Source organism: Pteronotus mesoamericanus, unplaced genomic scaffold (genome assembly GCF_021234165.1).
Source record: "Pteronotus mesoamericanus isolate MK-2021 breed Mesoamerican mustached bat unplaced genomic scaffold, CSHL_Meso_final contig_82, whole genome shotgun sequence".
In the NCBI taxonomy this organism is placed as follows: domain Eukaryota; kingdom Metazoa; phylum Chordata; class Mammalia; order Chiroptera; family Mormoopidae; genus Pteronotus; species Pteronotus mesoamericanus.
The window spans coordinates 8,741,117-8,755,236 of record NW_026555265.1 but is presented as its reverse complement, the minus strand read 5'-3'; the positions used below and the strand labels follow the sequence as shown (position 1 = coordinate 8,755,236).

Below are 14,120 nucleotides of genomic sequence, written 5' to 3'. Positions count from 1 at the left end.
AAACCAGGGAAACTAGTGGGAATATTTTAGGATTGGCTCCTGCCTCTGACAACTGCCACCACCGCTGCCACAGTTTTGACTTTTAGTTGATACTAATGTGGGTTTTGGTATGAATGTGAGTCAGAGGGTGAGAATGGGAGAAGAAAGAAGAGGCCAGAAAAACAGATCAGGAGAAAGTCCTAGATACTGAGAATGTAACTGTCATTATGATGATTCATATATTGTAAGCTCCCAGTAAGTGAAACCTAGCTAAATAGCACAAAATATTTGTGTTTATTTCAAGATTACTTGTGATAAAAGATGAGTTTGTTTATTTATAGGGGAGGCATAAAGGCTTAACATCAAATCCTGAAGTCCCATTGTCAATATTGATTTCTAATGTGTTTACAACTACACTATTCCATCATTACAGAAGGCAAATTAGGTAGAAAATTACATAATCAAGCCTTGCTCTGCTATTCTAATTAAGTTTCATTTGTGTTTCTTGCTTGTCATCATGCATTCTTTAGGCATATTAAGACTGAAAAAAAAAAACACAGCATGAACAATGCAAAAAATAAATATCAACCAGATAGAAAGAATAAATGGCACTAATAAAAAGAACATTCAGAATGAATATATTTATAGAGTATAGGAAAGTACTAAATACAGTACCTACATTAGGAGGGGTCAAATCTGCATTTCATGGAGCAAAATAGGAAAGTATTATAAATTATGAGACAGATAACAATAGCCCACACACAAGACAAGTATGAATATTGTAAATTTTTTCATGTATACTAAAAACATTAAAAAGAGAACATTACTAGAGTCAAACTGTAGCTTTCAAAGGAGAAAAGCTACAAATAATTATTTTTTTCCAATAGATAATTCATTGTCCATATTCGTGGTGGAGTTATGTTATGTGGTCATTAAAGAGAATATTTTTAATGTATGATAGTTTTCACTGACATCTTACAGAGAAGCGACAGACAAGTACAAGATTTATCCCAGCACTCTCTTTAAACCAAAACCAACAACCACTTTCTTTAATTTGAACTTTTTCATGGATGCACATGCCTACACACAGTAAATTATGTCTCCTACCACACTCCCCCTCCTCTGACAGTGAAGTAGGACAATAACATAAGAAGATACATACAGTGAATCAATTAAAGCCAGAAAGAACATACCTTCCAATAAATCCATATCGATGTCATTATTATCAGGCTTGTGTAGGCATGGGTATGTGTTAAACAGATTAGCTACAAAAGCTAAATTAAGTTTAGGATTGCCTGAAACCACATCTGCAGGAGTAACGAACTGTCTGCAGCCCAGTTTATCTGCCTCTTGAAGCATGAATCCAGCACGCTTCAGGTCATTTTTCTCCTAAACAATGATATAAATAAAAATGGTCAAGATTAAACTTTTGATTGGCATAGCTGTTCATAGATATATACAGGGTCTGGCAGAAGTAATGCCTGCTTGAGTGTGGTCGGTAGGGTAATAGTATGGGTGTAACAATTTATAGTTTTAATTTGACCATTTTGCCTAAAATGTCATATGGTGTGCTTGAGTGTGATGTTGTTATGTTACAGAATTACATGCTTATGATTATGTAATAAAAGATTTTGTAATAAAAAGGGGGCATTATTTGTGCCAGACCCTGTATATTTATATGCACTCTTCTGGAAACATATCTAATAATAGCTCAAAATAAGGTCAGAACATGGAGGAATTCCAAATCAACTTCCTCTTTTCTTTTAAGGCAATAAAAATAAGTCTCTGAGTTTTCTTGCTGGGACCAGAGTAATATTTAGCCCTCATTGCCAAAATATTCAACAAAACTTTCAAATAACTGTATTAGGAAACTCCTATTGATCAAATTATAGATAACTTAATCAATGCCAAAGATCAGAGTGCCTTCTGGTTAAGAGGCTTAGTTGTCTCACCCGTGTCTTAATGATAATTTCAGTAGACTCTTTTTCAATGAAAACAAGTTGGGATATTATATTTTAATAAAAAATATTAAAATCAGAAGGAATATCACTTTTCACAATTGCAAAAACCCCAGAAACAACCCAAATGCTTGTCAGAAGAGAGCAAACAAACAAACAGTTATATTCACACAGTGACATACAACAATATGAGAGGCTTAGGAATACAACATTTTTAAAATAAGTACTGGAAATTTAAGTACAACATGATAAACTTTACATGAAGTTAAAAAGCAAAATAATTTAATTTTGTAGTGAATATATTTGGTTGAAAGAAAAGAATATAAAAAGAAAAGCAAAAGAACAATGAACATAAGATTCGAGGTGGTTATTATCACATCAGAGAGAAGGGATCAGGAAGAACTGCAGAGCAAGATGTAAATTACTTTCAGGGTCTTAGCTTTCTTGTTGAATTGAGAGTTCATAAGGGCTTGTTACAATTTCAAAAGAAGCAACTATGAAAATATTTAGTTCTCATGTTTCCTTGGGCTCTTCCAATTAAGGGTAGTTCCTAAGACTTATTTTTTACTTTCATGATCTTGACACTTGAGATATGCTGGCATTCTCTTTACCGGTTATTTTCTAGAATGTCCTTCAATTGAATTTGTTTAATGTCCTTTCATGATTGATGATATGCATTTTTAATATTTTCATTGAGATATAATGCATATCCCATAAAATTAACCATTTTCCAGTGTACAATTAAGTGATTTTTCAGTGTACTTACAAAGTTGTAAAACCATCACCATTATATAATTCTGGAACATTCTCATTATCCCTCCTCATTCCCCGTCCCAAAATGAGCAAATAAATGAATAAACAGATGACAGTAGATCATAAAAGAAATATGATTTATCTAATTCTGTGCACCAGACTTGCAGAAAAGTAGAAATGCAAATAAAATCAGAGAAAGTGATAAGTTTAATGCTATTAAATAACAGTGAAATGTTACTAAAGTAGACATCAACAAATCACAATATGTAGACTTTATATAGATCTTAATTCAAATAAACTTTCAAGGGAAAATCTGACATTGTAAGCCAATTGGAAATGTCAATGTTGACTAAGTATTCAAATAACATTACAGATTATTGTTAATAATTTCAGGTAAGGTGTTATGGTTATATTTTATGTCTTTATCTTTTAGAAATACATATTGAAATACTTACTGATAAAAAGCTATGATATCTAGGATTTGCTTCAAAATAATATGGAAGAGGAAGGAAATAGGCAGGTGATCAAAGTGAAAAAAGACTGACCACGAGTTGACAGTTGTTGAAGCTGAGGGATGAACACATGGTAGCTGAGTATACTAAGTCTGTTCACTTTTGAATATGTTTGAAATTTTACATGTTTTTTTAAGTTCCTAATTTTTGACTCTAACTAATTTGCAAATTTGCACAATTCTGCAACACTAAATTTCTTAGAAACATTAAGCTTCATTTTAATAATATGAAATATAATTAAATAATGACTTAAGTTGCCTTTAAAACTAAATATTATGTACTTTAAGTACTTAATAGATTTTCATATCAGCTATAGTCTGACCACATTTTAATGTTTAGATAGAACCATCCCTGATATTTACAACTTATGCTAAAAGAACTGGCTTCCTAGGAATTATGTTAGATGGATCAGGATCTGTATCAGCACTTCCTACACCCATAAATACTAGGAATTGTCATCTTTTATTTTGTGTATTTTCAAATGTAAGTTGGAAGAACTTATAGTCAATTGCTTAACAATCTCATAATAGCTTGTTTCTACCTTTCCTAGTACACAGTGATAGTCACAAAAACACCCTGTGAGTTCCAGCTATGTTGCACCAGGGAAAGTAGATGCAGGGTTGATTCCACACATACTCAAGGTTGGAATTCTGTAGTTCCCTTTCTTCATTGAAACCAGATGACTTAGCATGGAGATTTGGAGCTTCAGCCATGAAAAACCTTCTGAAAACCAAACTTTAAGGACGGGCTAAGGACTCCACAGGGAATGCTGCCTGTTGAGAATTGCACTCTAAATTTGACTGCACTCACTAGTCAAATTCAGGGATTTGGGGCAAAAGGAATGGGGAATCATTATTGGGGACAGATTTCACTATGGGCTGATAAAAACGTTCCAGATATGGATAGTAGTGATGACTGCACACCAAGAAAATATACTTAATGCCACTGCACTATACATTTAAAAATGATAAAAATAGTAAATTTTATTTTACCAAAACTTAAAAAATTTTAATTAAAAACCACTCACATTAAATCCTGAAAGATCAATGGCAATAGCAGGTCCATCATCCCGGTCACCTTTAGGTGCAATCTGATTAAGCAGATGAAAATAAGCTCTTGAATCCTTCAAGGAAAGAAATGAAACAGATTTTTTAAAATGAATAAAATCATCATAGGAAAAAAAGTGCTCAAACTGAGGAAATAGCCCCCATCTCAAAGAATGCAATAATAGCCACTAATTACTTATTATAGGCTCCTGAATGCACTATGCTATTTTGCACTTCAGAGCTTCTAGCAACACTGTTCTCTATACTGGCATACCCTTCTTCACCTTTTTCATTTGTTTACACTGCCAAGCATCAGCATCAGTTAAAATCAGGATAAAGTATTAATCTTTCGGAAGTGTTCCCTGGATTCTCTAACATGATCACACTGTAATAAATCATCCAATGAAATCATATCCAAAGATGGCTATCATAATTCTTCCCTGTACATTCACATAGCTTCTCCCATTAAAAGCCAGTCTATTTGCTCTCCTCTTTTACTTAGACTGGACTTGTGACTTGCTTTGACCAATAGAATGCAGTTAAAGTGGTGTTCTGGGGACTCTAAGCATAAGCCTTAAGAGCTTTTGTTTCAGTCATTTTGAACACAGCTTCCATATAAGTCCAACCATCTGAAACTGTCATGCTGTGAGGACACCTAAGCCAGCCATGTATAAAGGCCTCCTGAAGAAGCAGTGAGTCACTAGACATGTGATCGATGCCCTTGCCCACATTCCACACCAGCAAAACTCAAAACTGAATGCAGAGTTAGGGATCCCAATTCCTGAAGCGGAATCACTCAACCAAGCTGCATTAACCCACAGAATCCTGAGAAACAACAAGTCGTTATTTCAGTTATTCAATTTTTCAATGGCTTGTTATCCTGCAACGGATAACTGTAATATCCATTTACTGCTAGATGTGTTCTCTCACTGTGTAAACTTCTCAAGAGCTAGGTCACTGCATCCCCCAGCCCCGGCATAATGTCCCACAGGGAGGGTTTAATAAATATCTGATGAACTGGACTTTAAAACAGGAGAGCCCCCTGCGGCCAGGAGGAAGGTGGAATTCCCCTCTGGGCCCTCCGGTCCTCCTCCTGCGGCTCCAAGTGCACAGCCTCCAGGACAAGAGTCCAGCACTCTCTGGCTGGGTGGCCAGGGTGGAGGGCTGGTTTACGAACAGATTTTTCTTTTCTTTTTCCATTTAATTTCTCAATTACAGTTGCCATACAATTTTATATTAGTTTCAGGTGTACACCCCAGGTGATTACACATTACATAACTTACTGAGGAATCATACCAATAAATCTCATGCCCATGTGACACCATACATAGTTAGTGGAATTATTATTCCAGTGGAATTATTATTCCAGTAATAATAATTATAGTCAATTATTATTGACTATATCCCCTATGCTGTACTTTACATTCTCATGACTATTCTGTAACAACCAATTTGTACTTCTTTTTTTTTCTTTGTTTGTTTGTTTTTTGTTGTTGTTTTTTTTTTTTCTTTTTTAGAGATGGGGCAAGGGAGGGAGAAAGGGAGAGAAACATTGATGTCATAGAGAAACATCAATTGGTGCCTATTGTACACGCCCTGACTGGGGACCAAATCTGCAACCTAGGCATGTGCCCTGACCAGGAATCAAACTGGTGACCTTTCAGTTTGTAGGACAATGCCCAACCTACTGAGCCACACCAGTCAGGGCCAAATTAATTTAAAAACTGTCTTGGTCTTCTTGTGCCTTGAAAATGACATTTGTGAACATGATAGTTAAACTGTACCACTTTTTAAACTATTATTATGCAAAACACAGAAGAAAAGTTAGTGGCATGATTATTACATATAGTTAATCTGAGAATAATTAATCTGTGTACCTTAATTACCTGGCTATTAACTTAGAAAAGCAGTGTCAACATGTATATGGAAATTTCTGAATATGCCTTAATTTAGAAACTGAAAAATACCCAGTTACATTGTCCTGGGTTAGTCTTCACTGGTGCCATGGGTTGGTTGCCCCATGTGTCCTGGTGAGTGAATATATGCCTAGTATGGAGAACAAACTTTTGTGTAGAAAATTCCTGAGAAATAACTGTCTGCTAAGAGTCTGTCCAAATTTAAAATTCTTGCAAGTAAGGTTCCAGAGCCCCTGATTGCTTCTAATTCACTATGTAATTGTATAAAATGAAAGGCCAGCATATACTTATAATTTGAGACTATGAGGATTCAATACCAGTCATGTTTCAGAGAACACCCTTTTTCTTTAAGATGCTGGTTCCTGGAAATCCCTTTCTGCAAGTGATATGCTTGTTTTAAGTTTTTTGATCTCTTTGGAGCAGACACAGGATAAACATCAATAGTGTTAATGCAATTTTCACAAAAGCACCATGGAAAAATACTCATGCTTGCTACTTATTAATTTTTAAATTTATACTCATAAGATTACAGACTGGCTATATGGAGTTATTAGGAGTATTTTTCAGTCTGTTTGAGTTTATAATGAAGAATGCTACAGCTATATTTTCCTTATGTTAACATCGAGCAATCAAACCTGAGAATAGTGCAGAAGTCATGTTCAGTGTTCACAGACCAAACATTAGGCCTGTGTCACCACTGTGTGGTACACCCACCGGATGAATTCTAGCACATGATTTGGGAACATAATTTCAATGGGAAATCTACCACTGTCAGATATTTCTTTTCTTCTCTAGAACAGAGCTAAGACAGTTTATTCACAGAGTTTTTCTTTAAGAACTTTTTGTTTAGTTCCAATTTCACTAAATCAAAGATGTGTTCAGGCATTTCAGGTAACAGATGTGTATGTAAAGTTAACAAAAGAAGTCTTTTTAGAAACTCGACTTTTTAGATATTACACCCAAGTCTTTCATGTTAAATATTTGTCCTTCAAGGGTTAGAGGTACACAGTTTTCATTTCATATTTTTCACAGGCTATGCCATGTGCTGAATTAAAGTACCAACGTAACACTAGCTCTGCAATCTCAATGTGTAATCATTGCAGTCTTATTTAACCAGGGATCCTAACCACTAACATTGTGACTTTGCCTCGAGACCTTTCCTCTCTTCAGTACTGTGGTGCTTTGAAGCCAGCAGACAAAGATGCATCACATGTCTTAGGCTGATGCCACTAATTGATTGGTTTATTTGCAATTTGAGCCATTTAGAGACCAATAAACTTCCTTTAAAAAAATAAAAGGCAGCCCCTCAAGTAAAATTTTAAATGAGCATATGACAGATGAAAGCAGACAATGTCACTTCAAAGAGAGAGATTGTCACCCAGGCCATTATGGCAAAAATGTAACCAGACTGAAGGTGCTAATATATCTAAAGGGAAAACATGAATTAATGTCAACAATGATAACTCTGCAAAAAATCATATAAAGAAAAAGTCTCAGGGACCCAAGTTGGCAATGCTGGTCCAGGCAGTGAGCATGACAGTTGTTCTTAGGCAGACTGAATGCTACAGTTTCCTTGACAATGGTCTCCAATAGGGAGGAAGCGTTCCAGCTACCCTGGTTGAGAGACCTACCTGAAGACCTCTTTTCATCTACTGATTACCTGTGCCCTCAGATAATTTGCTTCCCTATTAGCTGGTTATTGACAAGTGGCCATAAAAGTGTTGAATTAGTCAGGCCCACAAGGGCCTCTAGTGCAACAAACACATAATTTTCATACTGGCAGTCGCTCTATAATTTAGTCTATCTGTGGAATGTAAAATGGAAAGGATGCTTTAATCTGCTAATGAGCCACCTCCTTCCCCTCACAGCCAGTTGGAGTTCTCATTAAAAGCCAATTACACAGAATTATTGATGGGACTGAAGGAAGGCATTTTATTTATTTATTTGTTTGTTTGTTTTTAAATTTTTTTTAATTGTTCAAAAAAAAAAAGCCAATGAACTAGTATTTTTTAAATACAAGATTTCGTAATTAGCATTCTCAGAGAAATGCAAAATTTCATTTCCTACACTCTGCCCTTGTGAATTCAATTTCAATTCAAATTTAAGTCTCTGTCCCTTTTGTTTTTACATTCTACATCCTTATTTTATGCCACAAATTTGAACATTAAAATGTAACCTTAATGTCATGGCTGAAGTTGCTGATGGTATGCCATCCTGCATTGGTCAAATGGTAGTTCACCCATCGAAGCAGTAATTCCTCTGGAGAAAGCTTCATCAGCTCTTCTAGTTCCTCACCTTCATTTAGCAATGCAATCAAAGCTGAGAGGAAAACATTGAGATATAAGTTCTTCCTGTAGTAGGTATATGTCAATGAAGATTAAATATTTTTTTATGATCATACCTTCATTCCTGGAAATCTCAATATCAGCAAAAAGACCAACTTTGATGATCTGCCAGAGAAGTCCCAGGACTAAGTGGGGTTTTCCTTCTTTGAGGTCCTGTGCACCAATGTTGACCACCGTACAACCAATGGCTGAGGCAGAATTCAAGGCTAGGTTTAAATTTTCCTGAGTTGCCACAGAGAAAAACATTCATGAGGAAATACTTTTCTAAAGTCTCACCAACAAGTTGTGAAGGTAAATATGAAACAATGGATCATGAAATATCAGATCTTTGAACATAGGTAATATTTAAATAAACACAACACCACTATTCCAAAGAAGAATTCTACAGTTTTAACTACTACCTCTATATGCCAATGACTTTCAAATCCATATCTCCAGTCCACACTTTCTCCCAGCCCCACAAGTACCTTGAATCAGTGTGTCCAAAACTGAAGCAATTTTCTTGCCATGCTTCCCTGGTCTTCCTTTAATCCCCTCTTCAAACAGTTTTTTCTTTATTCCCTGTCTTGGTTGATAGGACCAACATGAATTCTTGCCTTCTACCTTTTTGAGTCAGAAATCTGAATAAATCCTTGTTTTCCCTGGCCTACCACAGCCAGTCACCAAAATCTGTCAATTCAACTTTCTTAATACCTCTGGAAACTGTCAGTGCCTTTCTTTAGGTTTCTTAATTCCTTCCTAACACCATCTCAAACTGCCAACAATCCATCTTCTGCAATACTCTGCTGTCAGTGATCTTAGTAAAATAGAAACCTGGTGGAGTTCCCTAGCTTTAAAACCCTTCAAATGCTCCCTGTCACTCATACTACGGCCTCTCACTCGCTATCTAGGACCTTTGAAGTTGCTATTCCTTCTACCTGGAACATGCTTTCCCCAAATATCCCTGAGTCCTTTAATATTGCTCAAATGCATCTAATGGCCTTCTTTAAATATCCTGCATAAAATAGCAAGCATCGCTACCACCTCTGAAGGCACCCATTATTCCCTATTTTACTCCTTTGCATTCTCTGGCATATTATATTTCTCCCAATTAGATTATGAGCTCTGTGATAACAAAGGTTTTTGATATGTTTAGGGCTGTTTCCCTGGTACTTAACACATGGTATATGCTCAATAAATATTTACTGAGTAAGTGGATAAATGGGTAAGAGTAATTAAAGGCATAGAGGGAAAGGAGAGTCTCAAGTCCAAATTCCTAATATGGCAACAATCAAAAATCCTTAGGATTTGACTATGGCCTCATCTCCTGATATTCCACTTATACAATAATCCATGCTTCAGCCAAGATAGATGGTCCTTTAGAGCTCCCAAGACAATGCCAGGGCTTTGCAGGTAGTTTTTTGTCTAATTGCAGTTAGAAGTAAAACTCAGCTTTATCTCATCAATGGGTCATGTCGTTGATATACGGGGAGCCAGCTTTTGATGTTAATTTTATTCAAAACCATTGGTTTTACAGGTATAGCAAATGAGTTACAAGTAATTGGCTTAAAAAAATGCATTAAAAGTATGGAGCTAAAATCTGCTTCATCGAATAAATGGCAGTTTCTAATTGGTAAATACAATTTTATTGCCTAACTGCTATGTAGGGAACGGGACAACCACTATTGCCTAAGGCCAATTTCAAACATCTAAAGAGCAAGAAGGCACAGGAGAACCCCATAAAGAGGTTGTTCTCCAATTCTTAATGTGGACAACTGCCCTGAGTGTTCAGCCTTCCTTCCTGAAGACCTGCATTGGTGGGGAGAGATAAGGACGAGGGGGAATCTCCACAATGGAGACATGCGAGAACTGTGGTTCTTCCTTGAGTTTCCGAGTCCTAATCTGTAAAACAGGGTATCTTTATAGAGATGCTAACAAAGGCATAAGCAAACACCGCAGTTTAACCTGAGTTACCCATCCATTCTCTCCTGTCTTTTTGTGCACCACTGAACCGTGCCTAAGATACAGCCCACTTCAAAAGGCAAAAAATTTCCACTGCTGCTTCAGATGGCTTCTCATGTTCCTTCTGTTTTGATTAACTATTCGATTCTTTACTAACAATCTCATACAGGTACTGCAAGTTTTCTTTCTTTTAAGTCATGCCATTTTGCAAATTTTTATTTTCCATAAAGTTTCAATTCAAGATGAGCTCACTTTTTTAAAATGATTTTTAGAGGGCTGTGCTAGACTTATTGGGTCAGTAAGAATAAAGGCATTATTTGTTATTCAGATTTCATCATTTGATATATCATCACTTTTACTCTATTTGAAATGCCCAAATGGGATCTATGATTTCCCTACTTTAACTGTAATTGTAGGTATGGTGAGATTGAGATCATATTTTTGTGTGTACATTTGTATATATATGTAAGTATAAAGTATATACACATATACTTCGTATGAATGTGAGTATATTAGTTGCACTGGATTTTTTTATGTGTTATAATGAATAGATTCAATTTCCTATACCCACTCTTGTTAGTCAATAATCTGTTTTTCAGTCTTATTCACATAATTCTTCTTTTAATAATGATAAACAAGAAAATGTAGCTCAGTAGTACATTGTGTAGAAGAGAAATGAGAAAGTCTCTAAGATAAAGAATGAGTCTTGTTATATTAACTACTTCACCTGTCCTTTTCCCTTGCTTTCATAGTTACTGTATCTCATTTTCATCCTTTTATATTTCTCTTCTTTCATACATCATGTTACTATATGACCCTGTCACCATAAAGTGAAAAACTATATTATCACTATCTGTACAATCTTTTACAAATGAATTAGGCTTCTTTGGGATAAAGTTCCATGGAAAACTGGTAGTTTTCTAGCAGATCTACTCCCAGAACTCTAAAATTACTAAATAAATAAGACAGGTTTAATATCCACAGTAATACTTTGCTCCTTCCCAAGAGGCCTATCTTTTCTCATTCTACATTAATACGCTGTTTCAAGCATCCTTGAAACCTAGATTATGACACCCTACTCATATTGAAAGATTGTCATCTCTAAAAATAAAAGTGTAAAAGACTTAGCCCCTCAGACTCATCTGTAGCTATTACAAAATAGTTACAGAATATTTTACTTTATTTTCTTTAATGCACTGCATATATGTATTAAAAGTAAAAACAAATAAACTTTATACAACACTAAGAAATGCTGTATTTCAGATTTGGTGCCTTAAAAAAATTTTATGACACATATTCTAGAAATAAGACTTATGAGACTGTTTTTAACAATCACAGATAAGAGATGAAGCATCCTGACACTAGATGAGAAAAAAAAATAATCTCCTGGCAATTACAATTAGAAATGGGCTCCTTCAAGAATGGTAGCGTCTGCAAAGGCTATGCAATATTACTGGCTTCCTGGAGTGGGGCACAAAACATTATGTTAGTCAACATTTAATTGCATAATTCTCATGGATGACAGGAAATGGGAGTATCCCTTAGATAGTCCAAAATTAACCACGTGCCACTGCTGTAAGGCCATACCTAACTTCCTTATGGAAGAGACTTCAACACGTCAGCCAGAACAAAGATTGTACTTGCCACCAGAAAGGAAGGAAAGCTCAGCAGTGCTCACTTCTCACAGCTGCAGTGTGACCAGCAGCTGTTTCACAGTTGCTATGGCTACTGCCCCGCGAGAATGGCAGGATGGCACAGGGATGGAAAGGATGGATTCTGCAGTGAGACCACTGGGATCACAAGCTGGCTCTGACACCGCACAATATCTCATCATCTTTCAAATCATTGAATCTTATTTTAAGGCTGCTGGGGGGAGCTGAAGGGATAATTCTTGTAATATGTTTAGAATGCTGACTGGTATCTAGTAAGTACTTGGTAAATGTTAATATCCACCCATCGATCTAAACATGTTGAGGGAATAAGTGTAGTAACTATAAATTCCTGAACTTTAACAAAATGTGAATGGACAAGCTGACTACAGAAAAATTTAGTACAAAAAGAATAGCTAAAAACTTTGTGAAATGGTAAAACTATACACTTCTTTTCTCAACCAACCAACAAAAGCACTGGCATACAGCAAATATTCACTAATAAAAATAACAATAATTATAATATAACCTGAATACAATTATCTTAAGAAGTTCATCCAATGTACTTTAGATCTTAATTTCACTCATTAGAAAATGCAGCTAAATTTTTATTTACTAAACACCTAGTTTTTATATGAAACAAATTATGTTAAATCATAGGTTTTACTTGGGCCTAAATGTTCATTAAGAAAGACCTTACAGTCTTCAGCACAGTAACATGAGTTCTGGTAAAGGGCAAAATACTTACAGAAATAGTGAAAGGGGTGAGCTTTTTCTTATTAATGGCTCTTTCATCAATTGTATCTGGTTCAGATAAGTTGATCATTTTGCTAAAGAGAAAATGGGAACGATTTAGTCTAAGATTCCTGGTAATGTTTTTAGTTTATTTTTATAAGCAGACAAAATAGTTAAATTTTGAAAAGTCATAATAATCTACTTCTTTACAATATTAGACTGTTATTCATGTCAGGGACTTCATTTTAAAAATCTAGCCCTGGCCACGTATGTCAGTTAGTTAGAGCATCACCCTGATACACCAAGGTTGTGAGTTTGATCCCCAGTTAGGGAACATATATGAAGCAACCAATGAATGCATAGTGGAATAATAGATGTTTCTCTCTCTTCCTCTCCCTCCTTCTTTCTTTCCCTCTTTTTCTCTCTCCCTTCCTCTCTAAAAATAAATTTTTTTAAATCTAAAAAAAATTCCCTAACCTAAAAAAATCCATCACTCACTGCAATAATAACCTTAGCATTTCTTCCTAATTTTTAAAAACAGTTCTGCATTTTCGTTATGTGAGTCTTACCTTTATTTCATTTAATGATCACCAACATACAGCATTATAAACAGAGAAATCCTCAAGAAGCCAATTTCATTAAGTGGAATCAACTCTTAAAATTACTGTTGTTACAGAAAAATAAGGAACCAGAGACTTGGTCTTTCTAAAACTTCCATAATTCAAACATTTTAAAAGAAATTAATATAAATTTTATCTTTATATTTTAGAATATATTTTGGAAAATACTCATTCAATTCATGATAGGAATTTCCTCTTAAGGTCAGAGGAAGAGTCCAGAATTGTAGGTGGAGGTCCCAGTATTTTTTTCTTTTCTTTTTTCTAAATCATGAGCCCCGCGCCCCTTTCACAGCCTGTTTTCATACTGCAAATCAAGATGAGGTGAGCTTCTGCCCTTCTGCTGCGTTGCAGGTTCTGTTATACCTGAACTCGCCTTAGGACACCTGCATTACCAGTTGACGCGTGTACGGCCCCAGTCGAATTCCTCACCAGACACTGTTCCTTTCCCCCTTCCCTGTGGGGACGGGGCACAGCTCCAGGGGCCCCTCGCCTGCACACCTCTCATGTCTCTTTACCTCGCCAGACTAGAGTCTGACTTAACAGGGTCTCCATTCCCCACTGATTCCACCAAGCCTGTTCCCTTGAAAGATTTCACTGTAGAGTAGGTAGGCAGAGTAGGACTCATTCATCCAATCACAGTATATTTTATACATAATGTCCTAAAAA

General features: G+C 35.7%; 1 protein-coding gene across 1 annotated transcript in view; it reads right to left on the bottom strand.

Annotated features, from left to right (window-relative positions):
• Positions 1 to 14,120, bottom strand: part of PLS1 (plastin 1) — an 85,550-nt gene that overhangs the window by 22,212 nt on the left and 49,218 nt on the right. Inside the window, exons 6-10 of the mRNA XM_054585153.1 lie at positions 12,848 to 12,929; positions 8,566 to 8,731; positions 8,341 to 8,483; positions 4,230 to 4,325; positions 1,173 to 1,368 (exon numbers count right to left, since the gene is read on the bottom strand). Of these exons, the coding sequence (XP_054441128.1) occupies positions 1,173 to 1,368; positions 4,230 to 4,325; positions 8,341 to 8,483; positions 8,566 to 8,731; positions 12,848 to 12,929 (683 nt within the window). The remainder of the gene's footprint in view (positions 1 to 1,172; positions 1,369 to 4,229; positions 4,326 to 8,340; positions 8,484 to 8,565; positions 8,732 to 12,847; positions 12,930 to 14,120) is intronic.